This window comes from Gossypium hirsutum, chromosome A06 (assembly GCF_007990345.1).
Source record: "Gossypium hirsutum isolate 1008001.06 chromosome A06, Gossypium_hirsutum_v2.1, whole genome shotgun sequence".
In the NCBI taxonomy this organism is placed as follows: domain Eukaryota; kingdom Viridiplantae; phylum Streptophyta; class Magnoliopsida; order Malvales; family Malvaceae; genus Gossypium; species Gossypium hirsutum.
Window position 1 is genome coordinate 10,935,995 of NC_053429.1, and position 24,047 is coordinate 10,960,041.

Below are 24,047 nucleotides of genomic sequence, written 5' to 3' on the forward strand. Positions count from 1 at the left end.
GTGGTGGCAAATGTCGTTTCAAGCTGTGACCCATGGTTTAAAGTTTAAGAAGATAAGCATAGCATGGGAGAAGAGTAAGACCTTATTATGGCACAAAACCATAGTGGGTTCAGGATCTCTTGTACATTTAAAATACATGTTGATTATGTTGAAAAATTTGTGAAAGAAGTGATGAACAAGCTTTTTCAACTTTTTACATGTAATGTAACAACGATGTATTTATATAAATGTTTATACTCCTACCAAATCTAGCAAAACCACAATTCCTCATTAATATCACCTTCATACCTTAATGGTGTATCCGATCCTTTGACTTTGACAAAGCTGCTGGATCTTCAACCCCATCACATTCCAAGAGATACCAAGAGGCTTCAGCTACTGAGCCCAACCCTATATTGGAAAACAAAATTTACAATCAAGCTTGGAGAACCTGGCAGTGAACAATGTGGCTTTTCAGCCGGTTCCGCCCAGCAAGGCTAGACCAAAGATTTGTAAACAAGGTCTTGAACTGACCCTTCCCTGCTATGGTTTCCCATAAATGTTCAGCTGTAGCTCCCCTCAGATCGTCGGATTTTGTAACATCGACCAAAGATACACTCATATTATTCCGAATGATGCAGAGTTTCCTGTTAAGTGGAATGAGAGCTGCTGCTTCTAAAGCTCGAGAATTGCCCAGATGAATCCTACTATCAATATGCTTTCCCCAAGAATCAGTCACTTCATCATAAACCCTTAGCTTACAACCATCCTTGCACTCCAAAGCATAAAGATGGCCGTTTAAGGAAGTACATGGGTTCCGCCAGCCTGCAACCATTCCGTTATAGACGGGGTACCAGTTATCAGTTTCAGGTTGGTAGACCTCACTCATTACCTGTTGGTGAGGTCCAAGGCCCTTCAAGAACCACTTCCCCTCGTATACAACCCCAATGAAGGGCACCATTGCCATGCTCATATCTGAAATATAAGACCATCTATTCTTGTTGGGATCATAGACTTCAGCAGACCTCAATGATCGATGTACCCCTTCATTCTCTCCACCAGCAACATACAAGCAATTGTTTATAACACACGAACCAAAGAAATGTCTTCGACGAAGCATATCTGGGGCACGGTGCCATTTGTTTGTCCTAGCACTATAAAATATAACTCGTCGCATTGATCCTTTTAATGGATCCTTACCACCGAATAGATAAAGGTGGCAACCACTGAGTACAGCACATCCAAAGCCAAAGGCTTCAGAATACTCCTTAGGGACAGGAGGAAGTGGCTGCCAGAGCTGGTATACAGGATCAAAGGCATGCCAAGAAATTTTTCCATCTCGATCTCTCTTAATTACATATATCCATTCTTCAGCAATTCCAAGGCTCTTACGGAGTGAATAAAAGAAGTTACCAGACAAAAGTCTATACCATCTTTTGCAGACCAGGCGGAGCTTTCTGTGCTCAACCCGTGGGACACGTATTAGGCAAGCAATAGCAAGATCATCAGGGAGTCCAGGGAGCAGAGGAGACTGGTTACGGCTCCTATCACCACGTGTTGCCTTGCTCCTTGTCGGATGAATGGATGGTTTAATATCAGGTTGGAGACACAACTTTGTACCAGGTACATATCTTTTGGCTCCAGCAACAGTTTTGAGTCCAGCATCCACTCTACATAAACAAGCTGTTGTATCAACCTGCCAAGAACATTCACAATTAGTGAGAGTTTTTTTCTTACCAAATATATCATTTATTTATGATGATCGAAGACATTTCTAGCATGCATGATCTGCTTATCAATGTTTAATACTTGATTTATGACATCTTTTATTGTAAACCCCGGATGCCAACATACAAGCAACAATTACCATCTTGAGTAGATGTTGCACTTGGTTTTCTATAGTCAGTAAGATGAAAGGGGGCGGGGGGAACAGTATTGCAAGATCCAATTAACAATCCAAACCATAAGAATCAAAGACAATTCCAAAAATACTAAAGGAATACAAGACTTGTGAGTGGAAGCAGGACATCTTGGATTCCTTTTCCATTAAGAGCCATACTGATAGTATTAGACAGTCAAGTACACAAAATAAGATGTTGAAACAGAACAGATTTCAACATTGAGGATGGTAATGCACCTTCTAACCTAATTTCACAGCATCATAAAGGTATCTATTGCAACTATTCAAAGCCATAAAAAAACCTCGAGTTGGTTAGCGCTTTGGTTTCACATTTTACGTACTTACCATCCATAACAATTCAGAAAAAAAAAAGAGCTTGGAAGTTTAAGACAAAGCCATGAAGATTGTAAATTCAGCTAACATGTTTTTGTATATATTACCAATATTATTATGTTCACCACTTCTTCCACATAAATGCACGCACAGCCAAACAATAAAATGAGTCTACCGAAGAATAGTTTTTCAGACAGACTAAAGCTAAGAATGGTCAAGCCATCAATAAAAGAAGGATGGTACAAAATCAATCACAATCGTCAAGAGAGAGCTAACTTTCCAGCCTCTAAGAAATATGAGGTCCATGTTGTTTGCTAAGTTTAAAAATCAAAATATAGAACAACGAATTGGACCGCCGAGCCACTGCAATATGAGAGTCAGATACAAGTATGTTTTCAACACCGAGTATGTTCAATATTTGAAGGATCATCATACTAGAGTGTTGGACATGGATACTTGAAGAAAAGCTCTTAACCAGCATAGCATCAAGTAGTTAGAAAGGCAAGCATAAGCTATTATCACTATAAACCATTTAAATAGCATTTATTCAAACAGATGATAAGATTGAATTGAAAAGCAGAAAGGAAGGGGCTAATTAACTTACCAATGGAGGTTGAATCATTCTATCCATGCTTTCCTGGTTCAACAACAACTAGCCAACACCAAATTCACCCACAACCCAACCTCCAGAATCAAACCCTATCTCTCAATCATCATTCTTCCACCCAACAAAACATCAACTACAAATAAACAAGTTTCACTATCGTCATCATTTCACTTCAAAGATTTTCCATTTTCAAAACAGCCATCTCAGAGATCTATACAGATTAAGGAATCGTTTCTTATGAACCAAAATCAAAAGGGGCTAACTTTTAATCTTTCCAAAATCCACAGCTTGAATGAAAATCTTAAATATAAACACAACTAAAGCTTAACGATCAAACACCTCAACAATCTATCAAAAGAAAACAAAAAGGGAATTTGCAATATGAAGGGGGAGTTCGGAGCTCAAAAACCAGAATCAGTCAAAATTTGTGATTACCATCCAAATCCAACATTTTAAACAGGTAATCTCCAAAACCCATGCGTGAAATCAAAAACCCAAATACAGAAACCCCATAACACGACTTGCCATGGACTCAAAATGGAGAAAACAGAAACCCCAGAATCTTATCTTTTTGGTAATAAGAACTCAAAAGAGGAAAGGGAAAGGAAAAGAAAACATAAGATGCGAGACAGCACAAAAAATGGGGGCAAAGAGAGCACTGAAAGAGGAGAAAGAGTCCCATTAAAATGTATCAGTGGAGTTCAGGGCCCATCTACCTCAACGGCACAACCTACCAAGCAAAAGAGTTTATTCAACAAGAGAGAGAGAGAGAGAGAGAGAGAAAAGCAAACCTAAAACATCAAAAGGTGGAGAGAAAGATGAGGCTTAAATGATGACACTTTGGTGGTTTGTTGTAATGGGGAGCAGAGAAGAGAAGAGAAACTTTAATAGCAAATCACAAATAGGAATATAACTGTTGCCCCTTGCCTGTTGTTGAACATTCAACAAGCAATCCAATCCCACTCCCCCCCTTCTAGTTTTGAGACAAAGATTTTGTTATTTTATTTATTTATTTATTTCTCACAGATTTTCAGAGAACTGGACAAAGATTCAAAAACAAACACAGTGGGTCTCACACCTTCCACAACTCCAGCAAATGGTACATGATAGACGACTACACCAAATTTATTACACATCACCTAGTTCCTACTCCACAAAGGAGCATTGGGCCATTTTTCTATCTTGTCTGAAAATCATGATCATTGATGAAAATGGGTCCAATCCCCTAGTTGTTCTTCTTACTCAGATCTGAGATCACAGTGATTGGATTCTGATTGCCAAACAGAGCTATCAACTTTATAAATATTATATATGTATGTACACATATTTCTTTCCAATTTTCAGACTGTTTAATTTGAAGCCATTTTTACTCTGCATATACATATTGTTTTCTGTTTCAAATGATAATCTTCAATAGTGTGCTTTAGATGATATTTATGTAAAAAAATATAATTAATGGTTTAATGTATGCTTCTGAATTAATACAAGTAAAAATTATTTATTATTTTTAAAATAATAATTACTTCATCATTAATTGTTAATAAATATCCTTTTTCTTCTTCTTTTACGTTATAAAAGTAAACTTGGTAGGTTGGAATTTTGAATTAGAACTATTCATAGGTTATTTGGCAGTAAATGTATCATGGTAAGAATTAAATTGTATTTTCTCTTCTTTAGTAATAAAAAAAATAGAAAAGAAAAGTAAATTAGTATGTGTATGTTAGATAAAAAAATAAACTAATTTTTTTCTATTAAAAATTTCATCAACTTTACCGTTAAATAATGACATTGCTGATAAAATAAATAATTAATTATATGTGGCGTGCCACGTATGCCTCATATTGACATACATTAACCAATTTTTAATAGTAGAAACGGATAAAATTTTTAATAGATGGTTCTTTGATCTAATATATAAAGTTTAATTTATCTAATTTTTCTAGTAGGAAAGATAAAATATAATATGAATCTTAATACTTAAAAAAATATTTTTCTATAAAATTTGAATAGGAAATAATTAGTGAGGCATACCCTAATTTCCGAAGAAAATCCCCCCTCCTATGGAAATCGGTGGTTTGAATAAAAAAAGGGAACCCTTTTCTGACTTTCAATTTTAATGAAGAATATAGAATTGAGAGAATGTTATTTTTATGTTTTGAATGCAATTAAAGATGGTGGACTAGGGAACTTGCAAATTGGTTGCCAGTCAGCTGGTCAACACATCTTCATAAATTAGATACAATGTATTAGTTTATTAATAAGTATTTGCCTTAAATCTAACTATAACATTAATTTCTATCCAATTCTTCACTATAAAATTTATTTCTTTTTAACTCGAAATTCTCTTAATTCTTAGAAGAGTTAATATGTCAAATTAAACTAAAATTCAACCAACTCGTATGATTAAAATCCAATTCTTCACTTTTAGTTTTCTTTTTCCAAGGAGGGAAGTGCATTTTAGCTTTGTTGCTTTTTGGTGTGGACAATTGGACTTTAACAAAACTAGGGCTGTTAGATCCCAAAACTATGCAATGAACCTTTCTTCTTACGCGGTTTGGAAATTACTGAAAAAGAGTGAAGTAGAAGTGTTTCATAGGACAAGCAAATTCTTTTGTAAATGTAAATAAAAAACAAGAAATGAAAAGGTATCATTCACTTCATGAAATAAAGATGCAATGCATTGGATAAAAAGGCGTAGTTCCTTAATGAAAGGGAAAGGTCCCCCCCCTGTATATTTTGCCTTATAGTTGTTTGGGGTTAATTGCATCGTATGTCTCAAATTATGGTTTAAATTTTAAATTATTTTCTAAACTTTAAAACGTACTATTTGAGTTATCAAAGTATTAATATTGTATTAGTCAAATTCTTCCGATAACTTAACATCAACTTAAGTGTTATATCTAAGCTCATAAATGATGCAGAGCATATTTGAAATATACGAATCAAATTCTAAGCATGTACATGTCTACCATATTGATAGTTTAGATCTATTGTGTCAAAAAATAATTAGATACACTTAAAATTTAAGAGGCTATTCCTTTTTTTAAACACCTTAAAACAAGCTCTCCAATATATATGCTTAAAATTTGATCACTAGTTTTGAATATGCTCCACGTAAGATCTAAGGTAACATTTAAGACTTAAATTGATGGGGTACAAATTGTACAAAGTATTTGCATTCAACTATATTCCTTTTAATGAACTAAATTTTACATTCTTAAATTTAATATGCATTAACTTTTCCATCTATTTTGGGATGATTTAACAAACAATGCAAATTGAAATGTTAAAAGAGACGAAAAATTAAATAAATAACTAAAATGAATTTTTTTTATAAAGTTGGATGACTAAATATGTCATTATACCTATATAATTTTATTATCTCTTTACCTATTAAGATTACACACATTAAACCTCATAGAAAATTTATAACCTCCGTTATTAACGTTTGTGTAACAAAAGGGAAATAGTCAAGATGTTGAAATCAATTTATCACGATGATCTTCTTTGTTAGGCCAATTTTACATCAAATAATTTAACATATTTTTAAAAAGATCATTTTATTATGAAGATTCTAAAATTATTAAGGCTTAACATGTTGATTGACCCCTGAATATAGTAACTTTTCTCACATTAGTCCTTAAATTTTTTTTATCATATTAGTTCAATAAAACCGCTACATAAATTAGCCCCTTTTTTTTTTCTAATTTTCCATAAAATCAACAATTCCTTTATGACACGTCTTTCAATAATTATTTATTTATATAAATTAATTTAATTAAATAATATTCCTTTAATGCTCTAGAATGGAAATGATTTAATGGAAATTTTGCTTTTATGGAAATAGTGGTGAGATCTTGAATTGAAAGGCAAGGAGTGAAATTTTGGGCTTGCATGGTTTTTAGTAGGAGGTGGCCGATGTTCATGGTGTTGATGGTAAAGTGTTTGATATTGTTCTACATCACCAAAATTTCTAAAAATAAAAGGGGTTAGCGATGGAAGTAAACTGTTGTGATTTGACAAAAGAAAACGTAAGTTGAAGAGTTAAAAAATTTTAAAAATTAAAATAAATTTTTTTAAAGTTGGAGGACTCAATCATCATTATGCCATCAATAAATTAAGTTTAAATTTTTGTTCCACACCTAAGTAATGATTGTAAATTTACAAGTCATCCGACCAATCTGACACCCAAAGCTCATCTGTTGACATTCTTTTTACAGTAGTAGTTTGATGTTATTTTGATGCAGAAGTTTGATGTATCATCTTACTCATTAAACAAAAATTTTAAGCTTTATTTGATAGTAATTATTTAGTTAAAAATAAGAAGAAATGATTTTGATAGTCCAAAAAAACTTATAAGCTTCTCTCTTTTTTTTTTCGTAATTCCAATTATGAAATTGGTTACTTGATGTGCTATCTCCAGCTTTATGATTTTGGTTCCCTTACTTCATATGGATATTCGGCCTCATTCTAAAGGCATATTTCAACAAATATATTTGTTAATTCATAATTTTATTATTTTGGATATCCCTAATTAATATTATAATTTTTTATATTTATTTTATTTTTTAATAATTTAAATAAACTTTTTTAAAAAAATTTGCTAAAAAAACACATTTTAATTTAAATGTTAAAAGTAAGGTATAAATATTAATTACATTGATAAATATTAAATTAAGTGGTAAAATACATTGTAAAAAAAAATTTAAATTCAAACTCAACAAAAGGCATTATCAATAGGATCATCCATGAATTCTAACAAATTAGTAGTTATAAACAATAAAATAGAAATAAAAGATACATTAATTACAACTTCAAAAGGGTGTTGTATATTTAATTTTAGAAATAAAATTATAAATATATGTTACTATTGCAGTTGATGTTTACTGAATAACATAACAGTTAATGAAAGAGTTTAACTGTGGTGATCACTATGACTTGATATTGCAAAAATTATGCAAACAAAAACACAAAAAAATGACTTGGCACTATAAAAATTGTGTAAAAAAAAACATAAAGAATGCCAAGGTATGTTTGTGCCATTTAATTCCTTACGTCTGCAGAGTCTAGTTCAATAAATAATTCCACTATCTTTAATCAACAATACAACAAGTGAATCGCATTCTATCACTTTCCAAATATAGAGGTCTCATATTTGTACCTAAAAATTAAAACACTTATCTCCAAATTCTCCCCCTAAAAACTTGGGTAGTAAACACATAAGGTTTACAAATCAATTTGTGCTCTCACAAAAACAATTCCTCAAAGAACAAATACAAGTGCTCTCAATATGCTCTCATACATCACATGGGTAAGTCTCTTACCATATATCAATTTCGATTTTCTAACATACAATCTAAATGAATACAAAGCAACTCCTTGAAAATAACAATTTTACTCAAACAATAAAATTATTAATATGATAAAGATATGACTTTTCAAACTTAGCATTGCAATCTTGATCAAGTCTCCACAAAACACGTGTTGTCTTGATTCATTTGAATCCAATCCAATCTTCACTAGCCACAAGTTGGTTTTCATAAATAGGCTCTAGTATCTTCAAAAAATCTACACAATAACTAATCTAAAGATTTTGTTATATAAAATTACCGACACAAATAAAACAAGTATTTTTACTACTTTAGTGGCAGTTTATAATGAAAACTACTGAACACCACTCAACATAGAATCATATCTTGCTTCAATAGTATATATCATGGGCGAATCTAGGGGGGTTGGCAGGGGCCCGACCCCCCTAAAATAGAAATTTTTTTTATTTTGGCTCTTTAAAATTTTTAAAATTTTAAATTAGTAAAAATAAAATTACATTTTGACACCCCTAAAAATAATTAAAATTTAATTTAATATTTTAAAACTTATATTTTACTATTATAAAAATTATAATTTAATTTCAACCCTTAAAAAGATTTTTTTGACTTCCCGTGTTATATATATAATTTTTTTATTCTTTTCATCCGCATGATAAGAATGATATAGTATAAATACGTGTGATGGGCATGTACCTGAACTGTTTGACCTAAGACTCACATTACATTCGCATCATGCCAAAAATATGTTCCATGACGCAAACTAGAGGAAAAAGAAAAGAAAAGCAAAGCAAAGCAAAGTTTAAAGAATATCTTACACCACTTTCTTGAATGAAACCATATAAAAGTAAAAGTAAAAGCAAAATGAGGCTGTTGTTGTTGTATATGTATGTATGCTTCTGCCCCTACTACTGTATTTTGAATTGATTGATGTTATGGCTTGGCAACTAAGTTTGTCGATTTCAAATCAAACTTACTTCCACAGTATATATATATATATTCTTCTCTTTTGATCTTATCGTTTTTCTCCTAAGGTCTTCCCCCTTTAGCTTCCTCCTTAGCAAGAGAGTAGATTTTATTCGGACATGTTGAGGGTTTATTAGGTTGTAAGAAGAAGAAGAAAGTTTGAGAAATTAAGGATAAGCTTGAGTTGAGAGTAAAGAAACAACAACACACACACAAACAGGGATTCATGGAAAAGGACGATGTTGCTTTTGCCTTTTGCTATTGCTTATAAGCAAATTTGGTGATGCTGACTCTTTTAAGAATTATTCTAAGCACTAATGTGAGAATTATAATGCCTTCATTGCTGATACCTCGCACCTTTCCCTATTTGGGGGACAAAACATGGTTGAATGTCTTTTCTGGGTTGTTTTTTTAGTTTTAAATAATGCTTATTACATATTTTGGCTCCTATACTATATATAAATTATCAACTTGGTACTTCAAGAAAAATTTTCATCTTTCTAACAATCATTTTGTTGATCCCATAACCTCATCTACCATTTTATGTTACCAAACCTAAAGTTTAGACGTTAAAAATCTAATGAGATATATTCACATGCGTATTTTTTTTCCCTTAAAAACTTTATTTATTTTTCATCTTTTTTCATTAATTTCAAGCCTAGTTTTTTTATTGGATTATTTCCTTTCATCTTTTTCCATTTATTTTATGAACTTCATCTTTCTTTAAATACTAAAATTTCCTTTATTTTATTTTCTTTTCAAACCCATATTTTATAAACCTTAAAAAAAGCAATATATATATATTTGCCAGCAGTGACTCCAACCACCATGCTCCATTGTGATGGTCATCGACTCAAGTTCAAGCTCCGTCGGTTTAGAGTTCTCCAGCTCCTAGAGTTGTTCATTTTTCTAAAATCCTCCTCAAACCCTATAAATTGAGCCTTAAAAGATACAAGACCCATCCATTCTAATATGCAGTTCGAAATATCCAATATAGGAGCGAAGCTAAATTTTTTTTTACGCCGAAATTAAATTATAACTTTTACTATGATAAAAATATAATTTTATTATTTTAATAATTTATATATTTATAATATTTATAAAAAATTATATTTTATTATTTTAATAATCTATATATTTATAATCTTTATCAATTTAGAGAGTTAAAATATAATTTTATTTTTATTAATTTAAAATTTTAAAAAATTTAAATAATAAATTTTCCATTTTTAGAGACTGACCCCTGTCAACCCGTTAAGTACGGCCCAATCAAAATATCCCCAGCATTGCTATTTCAAAAGAAAAAAAAATCTTCCTATCATTGGAAACCATGAAACCAAATATGTGTTTTCTTTTTAATCTTTCTTTCTTTTTTTTTTGGCTGCATTTCAAGTTTTTCCCTCGTTCCGTCGATGGATGTCATTATTTACTTCAGCATTGAAGAATCGAAAATAAAAAAAGATGGAAGAACAATAGAATTTACTAAAAAATGAAAAAAAATAGAAAAATGAAAAGGTTTTAAGAAATTAAAAATATATTTCTGTAAATGGCAATATTTGATTGGCTTTTCAAGCTACGTAGTTTTTTTCAAATAATTTGACTGACAGAATTAAAGTATAAGATATCAAATTTACTAATTTTTTTTTCTCAATATGGTACTAAGGCTTTAAATAAAGGCATTGTTTGTGGTAGCTTTCTCCATGTATATAAATACATGCATTTGTGGTAATACGCTTCTTTTTTCCACTTTTAGCTGTACTTTAAGATGAAGGACTTTAGGGCATTTTATATCGATTCAGCTATAGCATCATGATTCAAATATATCTGTGGCAAACCCCATCATAATTTTTTTTCATAAATTAGTCCATGAGAGAAAGAAAAAAAAAAGGACAAATCCCTTTTTGAGTTGTTTGAACTAAAAATCACCAAGATTTGCGTGAATATATGAATTGAAAGCTTTGCCAATTGCTAAGCCTGATATTTATGTAAAGATAAGAATGGGATACCGAGTATCTGTTTCATATGATATAATATATACTCAATTTTTCAATTTTTATTTAATATGGTAAAATTATATGACATATTAATTTTTTATAGGAAAATTCATTAATTCATTTTGTGAATGGGACAAAACAATTCGGGAAAGAAAACCACATCCACTGAAGCAATAAAGAACAAGCTCCGTCAACACAATAAATCTTTAGTTTCAGTATCAACAGAAAATCATGACATATTGATAATTGGTTTTGTTACAACTCAAGCATGACATATTTGGAGTGCTTGCAAATACTTAATACAATAAGGAAATCAACTATGGTGGGTCCAAAGTGGTAGGCAAAATTTGGTAAAAGAATCTAGCATCCGCCAAACTAGAGAGGACGCGACAAAACCATCCCTAAAATCACTTGTAAAAGCAAGACTACATGTATAAGCCAGACTAAAATACGTGCTATAAAAGTAGAAAAAGACTTATAAAATTGAGGACTTATTAAACAATAGAAAACAAATAAAAAAAATAGAACTTAAGACAACATGGGTCCAAACCAACTCGTGAAATCATTTATTATTCTGAAATAATTTCAAAACAGAAAAGTATTAAGAAGTCGACAAAGAGCCACCCACTTTCCAAAGAAACTACTAGTGGCTGGTGGAGTTTCAGCGACGAAAGACACTTTTATCTGTCCATCACAACTTATGAAAACAACAAAGATACCCACAAAATAGATTTGCAAATTTAAAAGAGAGAAGACACATGGAGTGAATGACGAGAAGAAAGAAAGAGAGAATTGATAGGAGGGAGAAAAAAATGGGCAATAGCCAGTTTGGAGGTTCGTACTATTGCTGGGAAAAACAAAAAAGAAGAAGCAAACAACTTGGAGAAAAAAAGAGAAAATTTGAGGGCTTTCTTAGATTTATTATTCATTTTAAAATATATGCTAAATATTTTTAAAAATTCCTTATGATGGAAGCTAATATCTATAATCTAATTATTACTCATCAGATATTAGGATTTATGTTTGAAAGGTAATAAGCATTTCATTAGTCCAAGATACAAAACATGACATAATTGTATAGGTTTGTACAAGGTCTCCCCATTATATTAAAATTACAACCTTTTCACAACAACATTATCGGAATAAATAGACAAAGCAAAAAATCGAACGTAATAAGTAGTAGATAGAGCAACTAAAAGGCGACCTAAACAACATTAGACTGGGAAAAAAAAGAAATCTAAAATGAAAAATCAAATGAACACATTTAGTTAATAAGAAAACTCACTTACTCTTGCTTTCGCAAGCTTTTTTGCCTTGACATTTTCTTCCCTTGAGATTAGCTTAATTTCCCAACTCTGGTACTTATAGTAGTTCAAGCACGAGGCAACATTATTTTTGAAAATGTTAGGGGCTATACTGGGGTATTGAAACTAATGAACAATATTGCAATAATTACTCTCGAGAATAACTTTAGTAGATCCAACCTATCTTGAAATTAAGAAAATGATGAAGGTTTCCTTGACTGTGATGGTTTATGCCAAAGTTGGATCAGTCACACCAATTGATTTCAAGAAGGCTAACTAGGTTGCCCCGTTGTGATCACGGAGGATACCTTTGATCTCTGCTTGTCTATATTACCTTTTACGGATGTGTAGACGTTGAATTTCATAACATTAATAGAGGGAGGTGCCCAAATTGACCCAACTGGGTAATCTTTCTTAAGGTCCACTAGACAGAGATTATTCGGTGCCAAGAAAAAATCATTCACCAAGACAGCAATTGATTTTTGTTTTGCCTTACACGATGCAAGAAGTTCACATAGTGGTGGTGTGCTGAGAGCTGTTAGAGAATGAAGGGTGTTTGTGGCATTCAAGTTGTGTGTGTATGTTTAGGGAAGCAAGGAAGGAAGAAGACATATCCTAATGCGAGGGTGGCCATTTCTTAACCTTAGGCCTTGACAAGTGTACGATGTGGGTTTTCTCATGGTTGACCATTTAAGAAGTACAATAACCTTCTAGGTAGGTGGCAATAAGATAGACATAGACTAGGTCAGGTCTCACGTGTGATTCATCCAAGGGGATCTTACACTTTTTCTTGTTGAGGTAGATCAAAGGAGCTCTAGGTTTCATGTATATATGTGTTAATAAAGCTCGTAGTTGACAAAGTATTCCTCTTGGCAAGGTCATAGTCAATGATGTTGTGAGATGACGGGGCAAGGGCAACGCTATTCTATTGTCAAGGTACCAATAAGAATTACCCTCCTAATCGAGGAGGTATAAAGTGACCTACCTTGAAATGATGAACTTTCTTGTTTTCCAAGAATAAATACTCGCGAAATGCATGTTTGGTGAGGAGGTAGCATGTGTTTTACACATAAGTGCTTTTATAACATCGTTAATTTGAATTTAAGAATAACATTGTTTGAGTTTGCTCCATCTAATAAGGAGGATATATATTTGATCCTAATTGGTTACAAATCGGTAGGTTAATATTTTATAAATGGTACAATGGTTAATATTTTATTGTTGTGGGAAGTTGTGCCATTTTTGAATCCTCCCTCATATGCCTTTCATTCTATAAACGGGGTACTTTAAGGCTTTTGTTGAGATTTTTGTCCCTACATATTAGAGAAAAGAAAATTTTAAAGAGAGTTTTGTAGATAAGTGTTTTTCGCTCAAGATCTTGCTAGAGTTTCTACCATCGTCCCTCCTTGTTAAGTTTCAAATTTGTTGTTTTTGTTTGTTTGTGTAGAAGGTTTTTTTATAGATAATAGGATTAGGTTTTGGATTTTGGTATATATATCATGGCTGGTGATAGTGTCACGTAATGGATCTAGAACAGAAGAAAAACAGAGCGAAAATGAAAATGAAAAATTGAGAGAAAAGAGAAAAAGAGAATACTGAGAATATTGATTCAAATTTCATAACTTTTTTTGGACTGTAGTTGCAGGTATATAAGGCAACCAAGTAACAGAATCATACTAACAGTAATAATAGGCTAAAACACACTGTTTTAATAAGAGGGGTTTTCAGCAAAATGACCTGTTTAAACTAATGCTATAACGCACTGTATAACTCGAATAATAACAGAAGTAAAATGCAGCGTCCAACAAAAGAAATAACAACAATAACGAAAATATGAAAATGAAAAATACCGTTGAAACTATTCCATAATAAATACCCCTCCTCTGAAACAGGATCCGTGTCCTCAAGGATCAACACAGGAAAGCAACGTTGAAGATCATGCAAATTCTCCCAAGTAGAATCTTCAGGAAAGGTGTCTGCCCATTCAACAAGAACCTCTACAGCAACATGGTTACCTTGCTTGACGAGGCGTCTGTCCAAGACTCGAATCGGTGTCTTGAGAAGAGCTCCATCAGACCCCACTTGTGGTAAAGTAGAAGCTCTTACTGCAGAACCAATATGCTTTTTCAATTGGAAGACATGAAAAATAGAATGAATACGAGCAAAAGGTGGTAATAACAGTTTGTAAGTAACTAGTCCCACACGAGCCTTCACTGGAAAAGGGCCAAAATATCGAGGTGACAACTTTTGGTTCTTGAACTTGCGTAAAGAATGTCGTCGATATGGCTGCAGCTTCAAATACATTAAATTTCCCACCTAAAATTCTCGTTTCGACCTCCGTTTATCCGCCATTTGTTTCATTCAATCCTGAGCTTTAGTGAGATGAAATTTCAAAACCTTGCGCATGATTTCTCTATGTTGCAAGGTACGATCTACCATAGCCACTAGAGAAGCACTAGCCAAGTAAGGTAAATGAAGATATGGATCTTGCCCATAGAGAGCTTCATAGGGAGTGGTCTGAATAGCCGAATGGTAGGTGGTATTGTTCCACCACTCCACTAAGGGTAGCCAAGACGCTGAAGCAGAGGGCTTTTCACCAGTCATGCATCTCAAATAACTTTCTAAACATTTGTTAAGAATTTCTGTCTAGCCATCAGTTTGTGGGTGGTAGGCAGTGGACATCTTCATTTTGGTTCCCAAATGTCGAAACAGTTCCTGCCAAAAGCTGCTAAAAAAATTCTATCTCTATCAGACACGATCGACTCAGGTATCCCATGCAACTTATAAATGTGGTTAAGATACTCTTGAGCGACGGTGAATGTAGTAAAAGGATGAGCCAAGGTAATGAAATGACCATACTTGGTTAAACGGTCAACCACTACAAGAATGGCTGATTTACCTGGTGACAAAGGCAGACGCTCAATAAAATTCATGCTGATGATATTCCAAGCATGATCAGGTATAGGTAAGGGTTGCAAAAGCCCAGGTGAAGCAGAGTTATCAGCTTTGCAGCGCTAGCAAACTACACACTCTAGTACTTAATGCTTAACATTTTTAGAGAGACCTTTCTAATAGAGCAAGATAGAGATCCTGTGGCGAGTGGCATAGATGCCAGAATGACCTCCCAAAGTACTATCATGAAAAAGACCAAATATGTGTCTTCGAACCTGGATATCATTTCCAACCATAATTTTTCCCATTCTATGAAGCAATGTACCATGCCACGAGTATTTAGGATGCAACTGGGGCTGCGTTTGAACATCTTGACACAGCTGGTGTAACTTCTTATCTGTTTTCCATGAAGCAACAATGCATTCCCATACCTTAGACCAAAAAGAGTCAAGATTACCTTCGCATTGGAGCAGTTGATGAGTGTGGTCAGAAGGTTTCCTGGACAAGGCGTCTACTACTGTATTCTAAGCTCTTTTGCGATATGAGATCGAATAATCGTATCCCAGCATCTTAGCAACCCACTTCTGCTGGTAAGGTATAATGGCCTACTGTCTGATAGGAATTTTAAGCTCTGGTAATCTGTTTTGATGAAGAAATACCAGTCAACAAGATAGGGATGCCACTTCTTAACTACTAACAGTACTGCAAGCATCTCTTTGTCATAGATGGACAAAGCTTGATACTTAACTCCCAACGCTTTGCTAAAGTATGCCACTGGCTTTCCATTCTGCTGCAAAACAGCTCCAACACTTTGGCCACTAGCATCCGTTTCCACACAAAAAGACTCCTGAAAATTGGGTAAAGCAAGAACTGGAGCTTGAAAAACAGCTGCTTTGAGCTGATCAAAAGCAATTTGCTCCTACTCTGTCCATTGCCAAGTTACATCTTTTTTAATAATATGGTGAGGGGCTGAGCCAATAATCCATTCCCCTTGATGAATCGCCTATAATACCCAGAAAACCCAAGGAAGGCTCACAAACTCCTTGACAGGCTTTGGAGGAGACTAGTTGAGAACAGTAGCCACCTTGGTTCGATCCATACTGAAAACTCCTTGAGAGATAATATGTAACACCCTCTAACCCTTATCCGTCGCCAGAATAGGGTTACAGTGCATTACCAAAAAATTCAGATCAATTACGAACAATCACATGATAATTTAACATACATTTCATAGTTTAATCATAAAGTCCCTTTAATGAGCTCTCGACGCCCAAAACACGTGTTCAGAACTAATCGAGACTTAATTAGAAGCTTAGAGAATTTTTCACTAAATTTCAAAATTTTTCCTATGTACAGGACTCACATGCCCGTGTGATTTAGGGACATGCTCGTGTGACCCTAAACATGCCCGTGCTTCAGGCCGTGTGGACTAAAAAATGAGCCTTTTACAACAAGATTACTAGCCCTGCAAACCTTGAACAATAAGCAACTTAAAATCCAATCTTTCAACCAATCTAAAACATGATTAAATACATTTAAAACAGGTCAGAACTATCAATATAATGATCTAACTCATGTATGTTCATAGATATCTAACATAAATTATCTAAACAATTCATTTAAATACCATTCAACCAATTCAAACTAAAACTATATAAATGGCTATATTATAAGGCTTATGTTTATATATATAAATCAACCAATATCATTTTATACACCATTAATATTCACATCTCAAAATGACATCAAAAGACAACCTAGGTACATGCCATTCTCAAAAGAGAAAATACTTCACCATGTGTTTGAGTTTGGGATCGGCTTTGGATGTTGATTCAATAATCGGACTTTACCTGACCTGCGCACGGAAACAAACCGTACATTGAGTATACACTCAGTGGTATTTCTACAGTCCGAAAACTTATTAAGCAAAAATTTATAATATTTATATACATAATCATACATAATAATAATCATTCAACAAATAATTAATTTCATAAAAGTCATCATCCATATCACTTTCAATCATCATATCTCTGTTTCAATCTCACAATTGCTATTCAATAACATTTCACAATAAATTTCTTTATTTCAATTTCAATATTAATTTTCATTTCTTATTCAATATCATTCAAAGTCAATCATTTGATCAATTCATTCATATATCCCTATTAACAGGACTCGGACTCCGATGGATGCGTGGATCCAACCCAAACACACTAGTACGTTACTCAGTGCCTCATTGGCTGATAAACCATAATTTATACATATTTTTACCCCAAGCTTGGCATATTTATGAATGATTTCTCCTTGGTTTTAGTGAATTCGATGCTCCTAATCCTTTAATTTCATGTTTTATACTTAGAAGAGCTTAGGATAGCAAAAGGAGAGAGAAACGGACCAAAAACGGATGAATTGGGCTTAAATTAGTGTTTCACACGGCCTAGGCACTTCCACACGGATGATCCACACGCTCGTGTGTGGCACACGGGTAGACCACAAGCCTGTGTGACATGGCCGTGTCGACTAAGAACAAACTTAGTATTGCACATGGTCTGAGCACCTTCACACAGGCATGGCACACGGCTGTGTCTCTACTGAACCCAAGCCTAGTTCTATTCGGAAAAGGGAATTTTTGAGGGTTTTGAAGCATTCTAAATTCTATATAAACACCCTAGAAGAGAATTAGAAAGGACACAGAGAGTTGGAGGTAGAAAGTACTCAAGAAAAGCCATCAGAATCATCTCGGAGCCAGGATTTACATCGAGAATGAAGATTTCCATCCAATTTCCTAGAAGTTCTTTGGGTTCTTTATATTTTGTTGTTTCCCAAACTTTGAGATGTTTTTCATTATTATTATGAACTAACCTCCCTAAATACCTAAGGGAGATGAAACGTATGACGAATCTTATTACTCTTTGATTTATATAATAAATATTTGTTCTTCTTATTAATTGTGAGTTTTAACCCTTGCTTTAATATTCCCGGATATTAATTCAGTTTCTTGATGTGCTTATTCAGTGGAACAAAAGTCCCTGTTTAAGAGTAGATCATTCATAATTAAGCGGAGTTGCATGCAATCCTAAAGATAGGACGACATAAATCTACCAGATTAGAGTCAAATCTAATAAGGGAATCCATAGATCGAGTTAATGCAACAATAGGGGTTTTAATTAGAAAGAGATTTCAATTAATCAACCTAGAGTCAGTTGTTTTTAGTCTCGAAAGGGATAATAACATAAATCAGGGATTTCTATGGAATAAGTCAAGTGAATAAATCGTTTAAGTCAAAGGTAATAAGTGAAGTCTAGGTGGATTCTTTCTTGGGTATTGTCTTCTCCATTGGTTTTTTCTAAAGTATTTTTCAACTTTCATCTCTGTCGTAATCTTAGTTAAATTAGAAAATCAGTTTATTTTAAAAACATCATTTAATTCTTAGGCTAGATAATAAAAAGATAGTAATTACTAGTACTTTTAGTCCTCGTGGATACGATATTTTTGGTCTCACCATAACTATACTACTGTTCGATAGGTGCGCTTGTCTTAAGTCAAATTTTTAGTTAGTTTCACGACCATCAAGTTTTTGGCGCCGTTGTCGGGGACTAAGATATTAGGAACATTTAATTTTTATTACTTTATCCATTTTCAATTTTTATTGCAATTTAATTTTATTTTTTTATTACTAAATTTTCTTTCTTTTACTTCTGGCAGGTTTTATAGTTTATGACTAGAAGAAACCCGTCGAGACTTCTACTTTTTGATAGTGAGATCGAAAGCACAGCTTTCAGAAATCGAAGAGAAATAAGGCGAAGCCTACGATACATAGAGGAAGGACAAGAGGACAATATTCAAACCACAACCGAGGAGATGACTAATAATCAAAATAATCAATTACCTCCTGTGGCTATTGCGGACCTAGTAAATCAAAATCCTGCTCCTCGTACTATGTATGATTATGCTAAACCTAGTTTAATAGGAGCTGAATCGAGTATAGTTAGACCTGTTATTACTGCAAATAACTTTGAACTGAAACCTAACATGATTCAAATGATACAACAATTTGTTTAGTTTGATAGTTTGCAAGACGAGGATTCAAACACTCATTTGGTGAATTTTCTAGAACTCTGCGACACTTTTAGGATCAACAGCGTTTCTAACGACGCCATTCGCCTTCGGTTGTTCCCATTCTCATTGAGGAACAAAATTAAACAGTGGTTAAACTCGTTACCACGAGGGTCAATCACTACTTGGGAACAAATGACCGAAAAATGTTTACTAAAATGTTTTTAGTCAGCTAAAACAGCTAAACTAAGGAATGATATCTCTTCTTTTGTGCAGATAGATTTAGAAACTCTTTATGATGCATGGAAGAAATACAAGGACTTATTGAGAAGGTGCCCTCACCATGGGTTACTTCTATGGCTGCAGGTTCAAACGTTTTACAACGGTGTGAACCCCTCAACAAGGTAACTTATTGACACAGTCGCCGGTGGAACTTTAAACAACAAAACACCTGAAGAGGCTTATGAATTTATTAAAGAGATGTCACTGAATAACTATCAGTGGCAAGTCATGAGAATGAAACCAACGAAAGCTACCGGTGTTTTCAACCTCGACGCGGTTACTATGCTATCTAACCAGGTAGAACTTTTAAATAAAAAGATTGACGGTTTGTATGGTTCTACTCAAGTACATCCAGTAATGAGGTGTGATTCAAGTGGAGGAGGAGTACACACAGATTATCCAACATTCAACCCTAACACCGAGGAGGAACAAGTTCAATACATTGGTCATAATAATTCTAGTCCTCAAAATAACCCATACAGTAACACTTATAGTGCAGGTTAGAGGAACCATCCCAATTTCTCATGAGGTGGTCAAGGAAATCAAATGCCACAACATCCCCCAAACTTTCAACAACCACCTTACCGGCAGGAAAAGAAGCCGAACCTTGAGGAGTTGCTAACAAAATTCATCTCGGTGTCAGAAACTCGTTTTCAAAATATCGAGATAGCTCTTAAAAGTTAACAAGCATCGATTCAAGGACTCGAAACTCAAATAGGACATCTTGCTAAGTTGATTCCGAACGACTACAAGGTAGCTTACCGAGTAATACTGAAACTAATCCAAAGGAACAGCTTAATGCAATTACTGTTCAAGATGAAGAAGGGTTAGTTGAACCTGAACCTGAACCGATGCAAGGAATTGTGGTAAGTAAAGGTAAGGGTGAAGTGGACCACAGTGAACAAAAACCAGTAAGTAAAGAATATAAACCTCGTGTACCATACCCCAGTGCGACAAGGAAAGACCACACGGATGAACAATTTGGTAAATTCCTTAAATTATTAAAGAAATTACATATTAACTTACCATTTATTAAAGCTCTTTCGTAGATGCCGAACGCAGTTAAATCTTTAAAGGAGCTTTTAGCAAATAAGTGGAAGTTGGATGAGGCGTTGCATGTGGAGTTGAACACAGTTTACTCAGCCATTCTACAGAATAAGCTACCCAACAAGTTGAAAGATCTAGGGAGTTTTACAATTCCTTGTTTAATTGGTAGTTTAAATGTTAACAATGCTTTGGCTGATTTGGGGACAAGTATTAATGTCATGCCCTATAAAATGTTTAAACAACTAGATGTTGGGAAACCCAAACAAACTAGGATGAGCATTCAACTGGCAAATAAAACAATCAAATTTTTTAGGGGCATTATTGAATATGTGCTTGTTAAAATTGATAAATTTATATTCCCAATTGATTTTGTTGTTCTAGACATGGAAGAGGATAGTGACGTGCCCTTAATTTTAGGAAGACCCTTTCTAGCAACTGCTAGAACTATCATAGATGTTGGCACAAGTGAATTGATACTTCGTGTAGTTGATGACACGATTTCTCTCCAAGCTCGTGATCCTGCCAAAGTATCTAGTAATCAAGATGATTCGGTTAATTTAAATAATATTACAACTCAAACTTTTTTGCATGCGTTTCCTAGGAAGAACGTGATGGAGCCTCATTCTAATCCATGCCACAAAAGCAGATCAACTCACGATGAACGAAGGCTTCAGATCGATGAACTAGACGAATGGTAAACACATGTCAAGGAGAAACCAAAAGCACACGGTGAATCAAAGCGACACCTCGATAAGCGTAGGGATGAAACAACGAAATTTAAAGTTGGGGTTAAAGTATTGTTAGATGAAAAGTACCTCCGGATTGCACGGAGCAACTCCCTTCACGGTACTGAATGTTTTTCTATACGGTACAGTCGAGGTAAATCATTCTCAATTTGGCACTTTCAAGGTGAATATTACTCAACTTAAACTTTATGAGAATAATAGAATTGATAATAGAAGTGAGGAGTTTCAACTCCTCAATCTACCGTAATCATACGAATGAGAGGTAAGTCGAGCTTAGACTCTAAATAAGCGCTTCTTGGGAGGCAACCCGAGTACTAACACCACTAACTCGTGTATTTTTAGTATTTGTGTAGGTACAGTGACCCACACGGCTTGGACACACGGGCGTGTCCAAGGTCGTGTGAAAACTGAAGCTTAAATTTAAAATTTTAATTAAGTTAGGAAGACACACGGGCAAAGCACACGGGCGTGGGAAAAGCGAAGAACATCGCACACGGATGTGTCCCCAGGCCGTGTGACAATTACACATTCGAATTTCACGATAAACATGGGCTAGGCACAAGCCACACGCCCGTATGACACGGTCGTGTGGCCTAACACGGGTCTCATACGACCGTGCCCCTTTAAAACCTCCAACCCGACCTTTGTTTTCTCTTTCTTCTTTTTCATCTCCCTCTCCCAAACCCTAGCCGCCGCAAACCTCAAAACCATCCCCCATGCCGACGCCTTATTTCTGCCACTAGCACCGCCGGCCGACCACCCTCCTCCCTCTACCTCTCTCTTTCTCTTCCTTTCTTCTCCCCCTTTCTTTCTTCTTTTTCCCTTCCACCCCCTTCCCCCCACGCACCATACGGCTTCACCCACCCCACCACTCTCGTGTCCAGCCTCTGCTTCTCCGAAGACCGGCCACCACTACCGTCGATCACGCCTTGCTTACCCATTTTTCCATCATTTTCAGTATTTATTTTTATTTTTATTTTTTCTTATCATTATTATAAAAAATATTATTATGTTATGCCTTTTATTTATCTTTATTTTTTAAGCCTCTGTCTTTACTTTGGCCTTGCTTTATTATGCCATTAGGTTTATGTTCATGTTGCTGAAAATTAGTTTAGGATCATTCTATTAAGTCTAAATTACTGCTGCTATTTTCTTAGAAGTCCCATATTTAGTTTATCATGTTAGTCATATCCATCTCATGCCAAATCATATAGTCTACTATTCGTTCTTTTGTTTACTATAACACTCATTATCATGCCTTTACATATAAGTTGAAGATGTAATTAACAGCTACTTAATCCATTTAATATAGATTAGATCCATAATTTGCCTACATCATTCTTCACTTGCTATTTTATTTCCTAGTTGTCTTTTTATTTGGACTCTGTTATTCTTGTAGGCCTATAATGACAAAGACACGAGGAAAGAAAATTGTTCCCGCTTCGAAAAAGTAGAAGGGTCCTGGCATAACCTCATCGAGCGCCTCGACCGAAGCTCGTCACCCACTACTTCGATTCAACTCCAGCCATAGGATGACCTGTTTCAGCTACTACATGTATGACCGCTAGGTGTGGGCTGATGTATTGATTGGGCCGCTTTGGAGCAGGTCCAACTCGCTCACCTTATTCGCTTCCATCTCGATACTGCGCCATGGGATCGATTCTTTACGATCATTGAGCCCACCTATTCGGAGCTGACATTGGAGTTCTGCACTACCTTCCACCTACAGCACGTGATGAACACACATGACGAGGTTGGTACTATCGTTTTCTGACTTGGTGGACTTGTCAGACATATGAGTGTACCCGAATTTGGAGCTGCTTTGGGCCTCTAAACTGAAGAGTTCATGTCTACAGAGAACTTCCTCCAGCTTCATCGACACATTCATCATTCCCCTTCATGCTGTTGGACCGATCTCATAGGTGGCCAGATTATATATGACGCGAGTCGCTCGAAGGTGACTTTTCTCCCTCCAACACTACGCTACATTCATGCTATCTTGGCCCACACATTAACTGGGAGGAGAGAGAGCACTGGAGTAGTTAGCACCACCGACGCGTACTTCCTATGGAGCATGGCGACTGGCCATGTATTTGACCTGACATATTTTTTCGCCCTTACCTTTCACCACCAGACGGATCGCTATAGAAGAGGCCCCATCTTCCTTGGCCCTTACGTGACTTGCGTAGCTCGACATTTCGGCCTCTTTGACACTCCAGAGACGTCATCGACACTCACATTAGTTGGCCAGATGTCTCCGCAGAGATTCCAGTATGATTCACATGCGGATGATAGAGCGACGCCGTGGAGTCAACCCACCTCAGTACAGACTCGTCTAGTCTGTTGACCAGGATGAGCCAGAGGACATTACTGAAGATGTCCCTACCCCTCACGAGGACCCACCCTTACCACCACCACCGTGTCACCGCCCTCCTACTGCTACTTTAACAGACTTATTCGAGTGATTCACTCGCTTTGAGCAGCAGTGTTTCAAGCGATTCGACATCATTAATGCCACTCTCAGATAGATTTGCCACCACCTCCATATCTCTTCTCCAATGCCACAGGCTCACGACTCTGATGATGAGGACTTTTGAGTCCCTTTATTTTA

General features: G+C 34.9%; 2 protein-coding genes and 1 non-coding gene across 5 annotated transcripts; all 3 read right to left on the bottom strand.

The window, feature by feature from the left end:
- Positions 1 to 88: 88 nt before the first annotated feature.
- Positions 89 to 3,910, bottom strand: LOC107962629 (F-box/kelch-repeat protein At1g55270). 3 transcript variants are annotated; one of them, XM_041115114.1, is made up of 3 exons: positions 3,611 to 3,904; positions 2,817 to 2,952; positions 89 to 1,675 (listed from the first exon to the last, which is right to left on the bottom strand). In XM_041115114.1, exons 2-3 carry the CDS (start codon positions 2,841 to 2,843, stop codon positions 416 to 418), a joined length of 1,287 nt encoding a protein of 428 aa, XP_040971048.1. In that variant the 5' UTR covers positions 2,844 to 2,952; positions 3,611 to 3,904; the 3' UTR covers positions 89 to 415. The 3 variants fall into 3 exon arrangements, with proteins under 3 accessions (XP_040971048.1, XP_016754577.1, XP_040971047.1); XM_016899088.2 differs by having other exon boundaries at positions 2,817 to 3,910; XM_041115113.1 differs by lacking the exons at positions 2,817 to 2,952; positions 3,611 to 3,904 and adding an exon at positions 2,648 to 2,778.
- A 10,015-nt stretch (positions 3,911 to 13,925) lies between these two features.
- LOC107963272 (uncharacterized) lies at positions 13,926 to 15,014 on the bottom strand. Its single transcript, XM_016899831.1, has 3 exons — positions 14,808 to 15,014; positions 14,287 to 14,696; positions 13,926 to 13,938 (listed from the first exon to the last, which is right to left on the bottom strand). The coding sequence occupies exons 1-3, from the start codon at positions 15,012 to 15,014 to the stop codon at positions 13,926 to 13,928; spliced, it is 630 nt and encodes a 209-aa protein (XP_016755320.1).
- Positions 15,015 to 19,604: 4,590 nt separating this feature from the next.
- On the bottom strand, positions 19,605 to 19,711 carry LOC121231689 (small nucleolar RNA R71). Its single transcript, XR_005929745.1, has one exon. It is a non-coding gene; the product is annotated as a small nucleolar RNA R71 (small nucleolar RNA).
- Positions 19,712 to 24,047: the final 4,336 nt, after the last annotated feature.